The sequence below is a fragment of the Protopterus annectens genome, chromosome 1.part0 (assembly GCF_019279795.1).
Source record: "Protopterus annectens isolate FY-2018-M chromosome 1.part0, PAN1.0, whole genome shotgun sequence".
In the NCBI taxonomy this organism is placed as follows: Eukaryota; Metazoa; Chordata; order Ceratodontiformes; family Protopteridae; genus Protopterus; species Protopterus annectens.
The window spans coordinates 1527165022-1527178123 of NC_056725.1; the positions used below are offsets into that span (position 1 = coordinate 1527165022).

General features: G+C 42.1%; 1 protein-coding gene across 3 annotated transcripts in view; it reads left to right on the plus strand.

Moving 5' to 3' along the window:
• The window catches only part of LOC122798752 (hyaluronidase-1-like), a 519492-nt gene that overhangs the window by 322468 nt on the left and 183922 nt on the right, over positions 1-13102 (plus strand). For all 3 annotated transcript variants that reach the window (XM_044067858.1, XM_044067875.1, XM_044067866.1), the window contains exon 3: positions 11176-11265. In XM_044067858.1, coding sequence (XP_043923793.1) covers positions 11176-11265 — 90 coding nt within the window. The remainder of the gene's footprint in view (positions 1-11175; positions 11266-13102) is intronic.

Below are 13102 nucleotides of genomic sequence, written 5' to 3' on the forward strand. Positions count from 1 at the left end.
TCCGTGACGACTGCCAGCTGCTGCTGTTGCTGGCATACGCCTACGTCGACACCTCAACTGTCCACCATTGCCCTGGCTCATGGACATGTAGTTGTGGAACCGATCTAATATGTCCCCACAACGTCTGTCTATGACATCGGTGAAATTATGGATGGCAGCCGCAATGTCACACATACTGTCACTCATGGCTGTGCAACATGCTGTCAGCTCCCTCAGACCCTGTCTGGTGTACCGTTCCATACGTGACTGTGCCTGCATGACAGCCCGAAACATAGCTGAGGTTGTAAGACCTCTGTGGGCACGTCTGACAGGGGCAGTACGCCCACGGATGCTCTAACAAGAACCCCTGGACATCTGTCTGTGTGGTACCATCTCAGAGCCATGCCCATGGCTGCTGTGTGGGGAAGCATGTGCCATAGATACCACATTACCCTGGTCAATGCCCACTGTATCCTGTCCATCACCTAGGGACATTGGTGACAAAGGGTGTATTGGCAGGATAACTGTGCGCACTGATGGGATTGACAGCTGTGTACTGTCAATTGGCTGACCAATGAAGAACCCTGGCATACCTTCCTGTGCCATTACACAGATGTCATCATTATCAGTACCCGTGGCACCTGATTCAGGCTCCCTGCTGCATGACACCAGAGCAGCACCAGAACCTGTGGGAGGGAAACAGGAAACACAGTTTACAATGTCTCCACAATGTTACCAGTGATGCACACATGCACAGGTGCACACATGCACGCATGCACAGGTGCACACATGCACGCATGCACAGGTGCACACATGTACAGGTGCACACGTGCACACTTGCACACACTTGCACACACTTGCACAAAGTTGCACACAGTTGCACACTGCTCAGTATGAGAGATATCAACACACAGACACAGATACACCTGCATGCATACACAGAGCACTACTAAGTGAGCCTAATATTACTATTACTATCAAGACTATTAAAGGTATTGTTAATACACACTCACCAGCATGGATAGGCTGCATTGCTGTTACACTGGAGGGACCTGCAGAAGTGAGGAAATTAATGTCAGTGGGCAGAACTGTGCCATTGTTACTGAGTATGATACAGATCAGTAGTACAACAGTTGCCTTTCACAGGTCAGCTGCTGATATTGAGAATATCACACTTGCACATTAAATACTATGATGACAGCTACAAACCAAGGACACACCTCACACATGCATTAACTACCAGTGTACACAACAGTCAACTATACATATGGCATATTACCTGCACGCTCGTAGTCTTGCTGCTGTGTGGCTCCAGCCTCCATCATAATGCAGGTCTGCTGCTGTTGTTGGCGGGCTGGAGCCACAACACTTATGAGTAGTCCCTCCAGTCTGGTGAGTGGGGTATGTGTAGCCACCCCACCACCTGTGGCAACCTGTTGCCTGTGAATATCCGACGCACACTGACGGACATTTCTGATTAAATCACTGCAGTGATGTTGTACCTGCTCATATGTCCTATTATGCGTGCCTATGTCATTTACCCGACAGACCAGGTCTTGCCACAGTGCAGCCCTCTCCTGCTGATTCTGGCTGGTGCGGGAAAAGAGTATTGCATAATCCCGCACCAGGCTCTGGTGTACTTCCTCATCCTCAGCTGCAGAGTACGCTGGATTGCGCTGGTGAGCCATGGTCCTGAAAAAGGAAATAACATGATATCAGCAAAATATGTCAGCAGAATTTGGCACACATACTTCACATGCTACTCGACTGTTGTGATACAACATATCTCACATATATAGCATCTGTCTGTCTATTGGTGGATACACATGTAAATGGCCAGGTATCAGTGCTCAGCCAACAACTGTGTAACAGTACCTGGCACACTCCATACGACATACTACCAAACCCCAGCAGTCAGAATACTGATTCAGGTCCAAAGCACCTCCTCACTCTGGGGGTTTGTATCGAGGTACTGTATGGGGTACATCATCAACTACTGTGTGCTGACCACAAACTAATTGCCCTGGATATACATATCCCACCTCCACCACCAGCACAAATGACTGCAGTGAATAACATTTCAAATGCAAACTTTACACTTCGTAACACTGACATGGTATTCTTTAAGCCCACTGGGCCAGTGGAAGACACAACCCACAATGCTGACCCCTTCACAAATGATTTCTACGGACATCTCCGAGAATGCATGGATCACGCGATCCCATATAAGACCAAGACACTCTCCACAAAGGGAAAGCATCCTGTCTGGTGGACCCCAGCCATAGACAGATTGTATAACAAAAGATGGAAGCTACTGCAAGACAGAGCATAATTCCATAAAGGGAAGGCATGTCTCATCAGCACTAGTAAGGAGCTATTTTCTCTCATACAAACATCCATGGGCAACTTTGAGAGGGAAATCAACGGGGACACTACAGATAACCACAAGGCCTTCTTCAGTTATGTTAGCAACCTGGTCAGAAACCCTCCAATATGCTCATAGTTAGTACACAACAACAAATAATTCACTGAACCCACAGATATTGGCAACATTGTGGCAGACAGGTTCAGTGCAAGTTTCCTCCCACTCCCCCAAACCAAGACATACTTATCCCAGCTGACTGTAACCTCCCTGTCATCACAGATGTCCAGGTGAGAGCCGCCCTCAGAAAAGCAGAAAACACAGCATCACTGGGACCTGATGGTATCCCCGGTTGCATGCTACATGAACTCCAAGAGGAGCTAAACACACATATAGAAGTGCTATGTAACACTAGCCTGACTACAGGATATGTACCTGTACACTGGCGTACAGCAGCAGTGGTTCCACTCCACGAAGGAGGCACCTCTACATACCAATACAATACAACACAATACAATACACTACAATACAATACAATACAATACAATATGCTATTGCCTCTGGGACTACAGCAGCATACTGTTCTGCCACCCTGACCATTGTGACACATGTGATGTGATGGTACCTGCTCCTGTCAAACAGTTACACAGGGTGACTCATATGGCATATTACCTATCTGACTAACATTCAGCAGGGGTATGTGTGACATGTACTCATGGGGAGTCTTGCTTCTTAATGCTGTGTGGTTTATTGCAGGGTATGTCTTATCTGTGGGTAGGAACCTGTACCTCTGCCATGTGCTGTCTACTGCAGTGTCACGGATGACACACAGCAGTCATTTAGGTTGTGGATGGTGTGAGGTGTTACTATGGTTGTTGGACATCTGTCATGGGTGTGACTTAAGTATGTAAATCCAGGAGTGGTAACCTCTATGTGGGTAGTATGTGTGTACTCTGTGGTGTTGTCAGTCACTGTGCATTGGTAATATGTTTGTGTGCATTGTCACAGTGTTGTACATGTCACTGTGTCCTTCTCCATATCTGTAGCTATCATGTGAGGGACATACCGTGGCAGCCATTGTGTGGTGTGGAGGGGTACACTGACCTACATGTCCGTAGCTGACACACCATGTCTGCTGACACATACCATGTGCAGGTATTCCAGGAATAGTGTGCCACTGTGACTATCATTGGGGGGACTATTGTACACATTTATGACCCTGTTCACCCCTGACACATGCAGTGGTGGGCAGCCAATCACATATCTGGTGGTTACTGGTGTAGGTGATTTGAAATGGGGTATGGTACTCCAGTTTTTACACTGGTGTTCACTCCATGCCTTTGTCACCAGGCACCTGTTGCAGTACATCTGTACACATGTGCCTCACTCAGAATATATATACATCTCTCTCTCTCTCTATACATATATATATATATATATATATATATATATATATATATATATATATATATATATATATATATGTATATATACATATACACACATATATATATATATATATATATATATATATATATATTGATGTACATATATTGCTATAGATATGGAGAGAGGGGGGTGTGTGACAGAGAGGGGGTGAGAGTGACAGAGGGGGTGGGACAGGGGGAGTGTGAGATCGTCATATACAGTCATATCTGTAGATAGTCAGATCTGTCTGTCTATGTATATGTATCTGCATATATCTATATCTGTATGTGTGTATTACATATATATGTTTCTACATATTCTATCTATCTACATCTGTCTATGTATTCCTACATCCCTCTCTCTGTATGTATACATATATGCATATTATATATATACATACATACATATATTGACATACATATGTATCCATATGAAAGATAGGTATATCAACATGTTTGTTTACAAAACTGTATACACACACTAACATACTGCTAAACATACATAACTGTGAAACCTACTTTGTACATTGCACTACAACCTACATTCAACCTACATTGATATGTGCACATAGATGCCCTCACATACATATGTATGTACAGGCTTTACTGATAGTTGCTGTATGTCCCCTGCCCTATGCACATCTTCATATACATATGGATACAGACCAATGACACATATGGAGGGTTCACAGTATGTAGACTTTTAAAGTATTACTTTACATTACCTGTGTTTGTCACAGCTGCTTGCGTTGCCGTTTGGTTTGGTGTCCTGCTGCTCCAGTTGGTAGTTGTCAGCTTTCGAGTGGGTTTTGATGACTGGTTTTATTTGTGTATGTTTCTCTCTCTCTCTCTCTCTCTCTCTCTCTGTCTCTCCCTACCTCCACAGGGTGCAATGAAAGTATTGCATGTGTGGACTGGGAGTACAGCATGCTTTTTTAGGTATCTGCATATGTCCATGTGATGGCCTCTGCACCAATTGTTAGCCAGCATTTGCTAATTGCATGCAGCCAGTTGTGTACTCATTGCAGTTCTCACTGTGATTCCAGGACAGTGCTATAAAAAGGTATGTGAGATAGGCGTAGCCCTTTCAGAGTTTAAGGGCAGGGACCATGCTGGTATGCTGTGGACACTGTTCTGTGAGTGTAAAGGTTAGTATCTCTCTCATATTTCTGGCTGTGTTGTAGATTAACATTTCTCCATTCATTTCTCCAGTTTCCTGTACTAAGTGTGTATGTACACTGACACCTAAGACTACTACTACTGTTAATGTGGGTGGGTGTGCTTTCCTGTGGGACATGTGGTGTAACTGGTATATAGCAGTGGCTCTTGCACTTTGTTGCTATGGCTTCAATATTTGCCCTTTACATTCACTACTTGTATGCCTGCTAGGTGCCTTGACTGTAGTGTGTTGCTGTGGCTTTCAGAATTTCCATGTACATTCCCACCTTGGAATGCTTGCTATATCTGCTAGGGTGTTACTGCATGCAGTGTGGTCCGGCCATGGTGTGGGCCTTGACATCTATTAGGGTATTTGAATATGCTGCTGAGCAGGCCCCAGAGGCTCTCAGGTGCATCTTTTATCTGCCTCATGGAATGGTACATATCAGTGGGGTACACCCATTAAATTGTCTGGTATTCTGCAGTTGTGACTGTGGGATAGCATGAGCATATGTATTACTACACTATTTCTGCTGTGCAGGTGGTGCATACTTTCAGTACTTCATAGTTACCATTGCATGTATTGTAACACCTTTCTGCCTACTGTTTGTACATTTCACGGGGAGTCTGTGGGGCATCCCTGTAACTCAGTCACTGTTGCTATGTCTAGGCTCTTAACTATTCAAATATGGCAGTGTCAGACCTCTCAAGTGTACAGATATTTGCAGCTTGTCCACATTTTTTCCTCATATTTTGGTTAATATCTCATAGACAGCTTTTTCTGGCAAATCACTCTGGGCTCAAGTCAGACTATAGTGACAAACATTTCAGTTTCAGACTTCATACCCTTCCAAACATCCAACAAAATGCAGAACCTGTTACTCTCTCAACTGTCTAAGTTTGTTGTAGCATTATTTGGAATGTGTCCCTGTTTTTGGCCCTTTGCTCCACATTTTTTATTACTTAGTCTGGATGTGTTCCTGTAAGAGGTTGTGGGGTATGGGCAGTGATTATCCTGCTGTGAGTATGTGTGTGGCTTGCAAGGTGCTACAGTGACATTATTACCTACTAGCTACCAACTAGCATGGCTGTTTCTGTTCACACACTACTATTCTAGAAATCCACTACATTTGACAGTAAATATACATGACATGCTTTGTGTACTACACATCCTGTATTCCCTTTACATTCATTCCTACTATTACATGATATATTTATTGTAGCACAATGTTCTTATATAACAGTCATGGCTTAGTGGTAAGTCATGCAGACTACTGTTTCCAAGGTCCTGGGTTCTGGACTGACAGTGGGATTTTATTTTGCTTTTGAGCAGACTACAGGACTTGTCATTCAGAGTGACTAAGGCACTTTTAAGAAGTTGTAACCGGGTTAGCGCTGGTTTGCGTGGAGCTCACGCATGCGCACTGGCGTTCAGCTCCGCGCACACCTGCTTACAACCGCTTAAAAGTGCTTACTCTTGCGCACACCCGCGCTATTTTCTTTGAAAGAAATGAAAATGGGGAGACAAGAAAGTGGTGAAAAAGGGGTCACAAAGAGGATAAGACAGTAGGGAAACAAGCTCGGGTTTTGCAGGAGGGATGTAGGTAAGGCCCATAGCTGCCCATTTCTTCATCAGCAACAGCTGTGCATATGTTTGTAATTTGGTGTGACATTTGAAACCTTCCACCCCTGAGAGAGGTGTAAGGACAACAATAATACTTGTTGTACAGCCAGTTGTAATTGACAGTTTCCATGTCCAGCAGACATGTGTGTGAAATGGGCAGCTATGTATGGGGCGTAATTTTTTTGTGGGTACAGAGTGCCCTTATTTTTTTTTTTTTTTTCAGGTGAGAGTGGTATGTCAGGTACGGGAAGTCGGCATAGCTGGGGAGGTAGGTTGGGTAGGTTAACAGACAAGACAAACACGATGCATACAGGGGCGGTGTATGACACATGTGGGGGGGTTACACAATTGATGGGGACGGATGTTTGGATATCTAGAGCCCATGTGCCCACAGATGGCAACAGTGGAACTGATATCCCCACCCATGGGCAGTTGCCACTGTGCCTTCATGGCCCAGGATGGGGCTGTGCTGGGGGCTGTGTAGGCCGGGCAGCAGGCACGCCCGTTAGTTGTGCCACCTGTGCCTCAAGCTGGCGTAGGGGCCCAAGAACAGCTTCCCGGATCTCCCTAAGCACCACAGTCCGGACACTACGGAGGGTGAGTGGATGTTCTCCTCCGGCCACACTTGCAGAGGGGGGACGAGCCCCATCCCCTGCAGCGCTTCCACCTGCAGGTAGCACAGGGCCACTGGAGGAGGCTCCGGCCTGGGCACTACTGCCAGGTGCACTCGCCAGCTGAGGAGGGAGAGGTGGGTCCGCTGGAACCCGCCTTCCCTGTCGTCCTATGTTTTGCATTATGTCATGACAGTTTGGGTTAGTAACGTACAATACCATTCACAATTAGTTGTAACAGCATGCATTAGTATTCCCATTAACCAAACACCCAGATATTCAAACCATTGAACAGCAAGCATAACACATGCATATTTTGAACAGCAATACACAGTCCAACAACATGCAGGGTTGATTGATGGCAACAGGCCATCAGGTTTGGATGTATGAACAGGGCAGATGCATCAACGTACATGCAAATATGTATGAACCAACAGGACAAATGTCCAGGGGTGTTAATTGTGATTGCACATACCAATTTCACGTGGAATGGACTATATGTGGTTATAGGGTAGGGTGAAGAAAATGTAATTAACAACTTCAAATACCAATACATATGCTGTACATTTCTAATAGCTGCAGATATATACACACTACATTTCTGCCTACAGTTTCCTATGTGATAACTACTTCAAGTTGGTGATAGGAATGTTACTGCTACATCAATATACATTTTCATTTTATTCATACACATTCATATCTGGCTCTGTTCAGCTACATCATCCTGCTACATTTGCTTTATATAGCTATAGACAACTGTGGATGTTTGGTATTTCAGACAACCATACTATCTGCATATTGCAGACTGAGAGCAACATATCCAGATTTTGGGATACACATTCCAGCTGCGGTAACATTTTCAACACATTTTACAGTTTGGTTCTGCTTGTCACATTCATTTCATTCTGTACTGACTGCAGTATACTTTATTCAGGAGTTATTACTACTTTATTGGTGGATTCATAACTCTTTCTCACACTCTCTAACTTGTTTTATTTTTACAATTCAGGATGGTACTTAATTCTAGGCTTTATTGACATGTTTTACCTGTAGTTATAACAATCCTTTCCAACAGTCTCACTTGTGTCATGTTTCTGTATTTCAACAGGGATATATTTCACACGTGTTTTACTCAGCTTCTGCAGCTGTACTTTTCAGCCTGCTGCAGGTTATGTACTATTATATTACAGGTGGGACATCTTTATTTCAGACTTTATTTCAGACTTGTTTCATTTTTCTGTTTGTATTACAGACTGCATCACACTTTTGTAATCAAGCAATACTTGCAAACTCTCTTACACTGTTACTTGCACATTTTATTACTTAGTGACTACACTGCACTCTCTTGCTAACTGTCATACTTTTATATTTATTTACAGTTACAGGGAGAGGATTACTGACCTGCCTGGTGGCGCAACCGTGCCAGCCTATCGCCATAGGCTCTACGGTTTGCAGAACGGACACCTGCAGCTGTAATATAAATAAAGTAATATTGGAATACACATCTCCATAATATCAGCTAGGTTAATTTCTTACATAAATAATTAGATGTAACTTACTCAGTAGTGGGGCGTTGGGCATTTGCCGGGCCTCCTGGATCCAACGGTTCTGTTGGTCCTGCTTCCGTCTCTTCAGGTCCGCATGGTGGTGACGGACCTGCTCACCAGTCCTTGGTATCCCTGTGGCACTGGTGAGATCATGAGCCAACCGGTCCCACACCTCAGCCCTATATGCTCCCCACAGGACCTGGCCCTGCATGAGTTGGGCCTCATGATTGTGGACAAGGAGCCAAACCATATATTTGGACTCCTCAACGCCCCACCTCTGTGCTCGAAAGCAACTACCCTCACCTACACCTGACATTCTGGCTGCAAGTTGGTTCTACAATCGGTTATGCTGTGTATTCCCACCTATGGGGCTTATATATGCCGTTTGTCCCGCACTTATCTGTGATTGGCCATTTTGGAATTGTATCAGCTTCACAAAACCTGCTTTGTCATGCTCCTCTTTCTATTCATTCCTATATATTTGCTATTACTGCATTTCTAAGTGCAACTGTCATGGCTTAGTGGTTCATTACCTTAACTATGGTGCATGGTATCCTGGGTTCGAACCTGGCCACTGCTTTTTATATTTTATGACTGCCTACATAGGCTAGGAGGTGTGTCTGTGTAAAGGCAGTTTTGTTACAGCTTGCTCAACGTTGCCCGTCGGTTAGCTTGTTGGTGCAGCGTGCAGCTCCGCACAAACGGGTTACGCTGGTTTACGCGTCATTTGGCTGTCACCACGCATATTACGCTCAGCTCAGCTACGGGCACACAGTTTCAGCGTGTTAAACCACTGTTCACCTACGGGCACTCATTTTACACCTGTTAAACCACTGCTCACCTACGGGCACTCATTTTACACCTGTTAAACCACTGCTCACCTACAGGCAGATGCACTCAACTTGTTAAACTGTAGCTCAGCTATAGGCACATCTGACATTTTTTATTATTTTGTTATCTCACATTTCTTCAAAATAAATGGCCCATTTCATTACATTTTAGATAAAATATAATTTTATATGTGTACATATATGTCAGGGACTTGTTTCGTGCTTATTATACTAAAAATATAAATTGATGTTGGGGGGGGCTCGAACCATGACTGCGTGCTCTTCATCCGAAGTTTCTACCGCTACGCTATTGCTTCTTGGCTTACTTTGCATATGTAGTTCTTATATGCTTTTCCACTGACTGCTAACTGTGGCTAAGCTACGGGCACGCCCGCGCAAACGAGCACACTCACGGGCAAACATCTTTACAATTTAAAAAAAATATATAAGATGTTCATTTATACATTTTATGTTCAAAGTCTGTGGGGGCATGTGTTGTGTTGTGTTTATTCACATTTACACGGACTCTGTCGTGGGGGTTTACTTTCAGGACTTTTACTCTTCTGGGGGCGTGTCCGTTTGCAGGGCTCGGCCTACGGACACGCCCCCTACTGTCTTCCACGGACTGTGTAAGCCTTAGGTGTGATTCAGCATCCCCTCATGCATATGCATGACATGCTGACGTCACACCGTTTAACTGCAGCCTCCGTGTAAGCCTTGTAACTCTTACATGGAGGCTTCGTGAATCCTGCCCTCTGTCTCTGCATTGTACTTTCACTTATGCAGCTTGTTATTAACATATTCACATTATCTTTAATCTAATGAGCCATATGTAACTAAATGTGTACATATACACACACACAGTCCTCACATTTTCTGCTTAACATATCTCTTTTCACTTACCAGAAAATGTACCTTTTTTGCTATATTGCTAAGGTAAGGGCTACTTTTTCATGATGTGTTATGTCTCATCACCTCACCTATACACCTGCTGGTTCATACAGATTTATGTTTGGTCACTCTAAATGCTGTTAGTATATTTCCATTCATTTTACATTGCTGCTTTAGACTCTGGATGTTATCATTTCTGTTATAAAATCAAAACACCTCAATGTTATTCTCCAACAGTTTATATTCTTGCTTTACAGTAATGATACCAGACAAATCAAATTATTATCTAAATTTTTATGTCTTAGGTATGTTTTTATTACTGTGATTTTTGGTGTCATTTTGCTGGCAATTTTGGAGGCATACTCTGGGTTAGAATGACAACTTCAGCTAGATAGCTGACTACCTTGAGAAAATTGCTAGTTACTATAAATGTTTTGAAAATAGTTTTTTTTTAAGTCACAATTAAGTTATATAATGTTTCTATGCTTGTTTTGACTACTTTTTGGACAAACTGCTTGTTTTACGTTTGTTTTTTATTTTGTTACACAGTGAAAAAAATAATAGATAGGCAATCTCTTACAGGGTTGATGGTTGGCATTTTATTTTAAAGTAACCAAGAACCTATGACAATCATAAACTGTTCAGTTAATTCACTAAAATCATAACAAAACCAGTGACTTAATGTGTAAAATTGGACATAGAATTCAAGATTAGTTTTCATAAGTCAATTTTTTTGTTTTTCGTAGGAAGATTTAATACATACAATCGGGGAGAGTGCTGCACTAGGAGCTGCAGGCGTGGTTCTCTGGGGAGACGCACATTATTCAGCATCGAAGGTGAGTGTTTTATTTGAAATTTACAGGTACATGTCTGTGTAAAATTCTTTTGTCAGCCACAAAATTTGCACACTAGTTCCTTTAGACTTTGTATACTTTAAACTGTGGTATGAATAGTTTTTTTCTGGACTTACGCTAACAACCTGCAAAATGAACTCATAAGCTGCAAAAAGCCTTGAGGAGTGCACAATCCATGTACTAAAGATCTTCCTATATGTGCATGTTTAATATATTTAAATCTCTCTCTCTCGCCTTCCCTCTAGATGTATAGATATGGATAAAGATATAGATAGATATATAGATAGATATCATCACCAAGGGCTTATGACAGGACTACTAACAGGCTAGTTATAAATACCCAGAGACTCAGGTGATATTGTTTGGAACCTCAAAGCATATTAAAAATGCCTCTATACCGTCACCACTGACTCTGTAAACCTAACACTGTTGGTTACTACTACCTATAAATATCTGTGAGTTACTGTAAGTCATTCTTTTTAGTTCAGTGCACACATAGAACATGATGATAGCAGAGTACTCACACAGCTTAAAAGTGCCTACAGATTTTTTTAACATTGTATCCCAAATGCCAGAAAATAAATTGCTTTTAATGTATTAATACCTTGATTTGAATATGGCCTCCCCCTCATTGCAGTGTTCTCTTCTCAGAATACTTCTTTACTGTTCACAGTAGAAAAATACTGAGATTCATTAATTTGGGTAGTAGAACTGAACACTGTTGCATCACTCTGAGTAAATACAAGTGGCCTCACATTACAGTGAGGGCATCACTATTCCTTAACACACTTACAATAAAATTACTGCATGACAGATAGTTCCCACCTCTGCAAAATAAACTGGCTTTCAGGGAACAATTCTATACTGTTTGAAGCCCTGAAGGAATTTCATTAATTCGATCACCTTTCAAGCTTTCCATTGTTGAAAGAGCTTTTAGCAAACTTGCACCAATAATATTAGACACGTTGACAATATAGTTCACTTTCAGGCAGAAACTAAAAGATCATATGCTTACAGAGAATACATGTACTTGTTACAGGTCCCAGCTAAATAACACATATCATTGTGTTCAAGTTTGTGTGCATCTCCACCTATGAATGATAGTTAATCCTGCTAAGACTATATTTTGTTGCACACTGCATCTGATATTGCCTGTAATCATACAGAACTTACTTTCCATGTAAATAATGTTTATGGTGCCCTCCTTAACTGCATTATTGCAATGTATGTATATACCTAATATATGTGGATGTACTTGCATATTAGCTAAATGATCATATTTTGCAGGAAATTTAACTCTTATTTTTGTTATGCTTATTTATGTTTTGTTGGAAATTCAACTTGTATTCTTTGTTATAACTGCTTCTGTTGTCTGTGCCTCCTTAGCTGGTTCATGGTTGAAAAGGGTCTACAGACCAGTTCACTTGCAAGGTTAACAAATGTAATCAATCAATAAAACCAATGAATATATATATATATATATATATATATATATATATATATATATATATATATATATATATAATCAGAAAACCAAAAAACCCAAAAAATGTATATCAAAAAGACCCAAAGGCGAAGAAGCAGATAGACTGATCCAAATGATCCAAAGGAAGCCAAGAGGTAGAGCACAAACCCTTCAGTTGACTCCCATCAACTCCAAATCGAAAAAGCAAAGAATAGAAGAACCTTTAATGATAAGCGCTTTCATCTGATGAAGCGGTATTGTTAACCGCGAAAGCGCTTATCATTAAAGGTTCTTCTATTCTTTTATATTGGTCCTGGAGTTATTACAAGCGTCTTTGCATCGATGGAAGTTGGA